General features: G+C 53.2%; 1 protein-coding gene across 1 annotated transcript; it reads left to right on the forward strand.

Moving 5' to 3' along the window:
- Positions 1-89: 89 nt before the first annotated feature.
- Positions 90-1,653, forward strand: LOC112124766 (thymidine kinase, cytosolic; the record flags this gene model as incomplete). Its single annotated transcript, XM_026661499.1, has 4 exons — positions 90-447; positions 864-957; positions 1,365-1,454; positions 1,534-1,653. Coding segments are annotated over exons 1-4 (408 nt in total), but the record flags the coding sequence as incomplete, so codon positions are not given.
- Positions 1,654-1,774: the final 121 nt, after the last annotated feature.

Genomic DNA, 1,774 nt, shown 5'->3' on the forward strand with positions numbered 1-1,774 from the left:
GCACTAGGGGGGTGACTGGGGCTCAGCCAGGGGGGTGACTGGGGCTCCCCGGGGCACTAGGGGGGTGACTGGGGCTCAGCTGCTGCTACTGGTTTGTGGGGAGTCGGTGACTAGGAGACCAGTCCCCTTGCTGGGGGAGAGACACTGCTGTTGTGTTACCCAGATAGGCCGACAGCATCATGGGCCTCAGGGCTCCTCCCGGGGAGGCCACTGGTGTCTCGTTGGCTCCCGGTATGTGTTCGGTGTGCTAGACCCATCCTTGGGGTCATGTCCATTCCCGCACATGGGCCTGCCCCTCTGCGGGCTGTGGTTGATGGTGTGACTCTTTTGTAGCACAGAACTCATGCGCCGGGTCCGCAGATTCCAGATTGCCCAGTACAAATGCCTTGTGATCAAGTACGCCAAGGACACTCGTTACTGCGCCAATGGGGTCTCCACGCATGACAGGTGAGCTGCTGCCATGGATATCCCCCCCCCATTAGCAGGGAGGATAATCATCTGTCTGCTGCAGCTTGACTGTTTGCTTCTAATAAGGGAACTTGGCTTACAAGCTTGAAGTTGTCTCCTTTGTTCTGTACAGTCCATTGGCCCTGCCTTCAATGGTGTGTTTCGGCATGACTGCAGCCCTGTGCCCCTCCACAGAATGCGGCTTTCAGCTAGCTGCTGTTTAGCTGTGGTCTGGGATGTCTTTTTTTACAACTCGCTGGTTGGCAACTGCACCGTGTTTAAGTGGCACAACTTTTAGCCCAGGAATGATGACCTGTCTCAAAACAGCTGTTACCTGTGCTTGAGCCCTTGTTTTTAATAGCTCCCTCCTATATGGTTGACCAGGCACTCACTCATGTGCTGACCCTTCCTTGCAGGAATACCATGGAGGCTCTTTCAGCCTGTTATCTCAAAGACGTGCACCAGGAGGCGCTTGGTTCAGCTGTGATTGGCATTGACGAAGGCCAGTTTGTAAGTTCCAAGTGCTTGTCTGCTGCTGTCTCCTGTCCAATAACCAGCAACTTGCCTTGAAGGGGCCCCGTGCCATGTAAGATGGGGAGTGCAGAGAAGAATCTTAGACCAGTTAACACAGTGGGTAAAATGGTCTTGTGCGGAGTTCTTATCCAGCCACATTTGTGTGCTCTAGTGCCATCCCTCCTCATAGCCTTGGTACGGGTCCTGTGGGCAGCTAAACCTACCATGTTTAGTCTGAACTGTGAAGACGCTCCTTGCTCCCTTTGCTCAGGTAATGTTGCTGTAGTGTCCTAGTTGGTGCCCTGTCCTGCTGTTGTGGGGACACTTCTGAATTCGCTTGAAGCTGCCCATACTCCTTCCTCTGCACTCTCCTCGCTGAAGCTGTCCTCTTTATGCCCGTCTAGTTCCCAGACATTGTGGAGTTCTGCGAGGCAATGGCCAATGCAGGGAAGACGGTAATCGTTGCTGCCCTCGATGGGACCTTCCAGAGGAAGGTAATTTCTTTCAGCAGTAGGTAACTGGATCCTTCTGAGTTCTTATCTCTGTACCAAATAGCCTATCTTTTTGCTGCAGGCATTTGGGAGCATCCTGAACCTGGTCCCCTTGGCAGAGAGTGTAGTGAAGCTGAATGCTGTATGCATGGAGTGTTACCGGGAGGCTTCATACACTAAGAGGCTGGGCTCTGAGAGGGAGGTAAGATTCTAGAGAAAAAAGACCACTCTAACAGGGCCTTGAAGGCACCTGTGAGGTGACATGACCTGCCCACGGTGTGTTTATACAGGAGGAAGGAGCATCCCCTTCTAACCTACTCTCT

The sequence above is a fragment of the Terrapene carolina genome, unplaced genomic scaffold, assembly GCF_002925995.2.
Source record: "Terrapene carolina triunguis isolate 2854851 unplaced genomic scaffold, T_m_triunguis-2.0 Scaffold7736, whole genome shotgun sequence".
NCBI lineage: Eukaryota > Metazoa > Chordata > Testudines > Emydidae > Terrapene > Terrapene triunguis.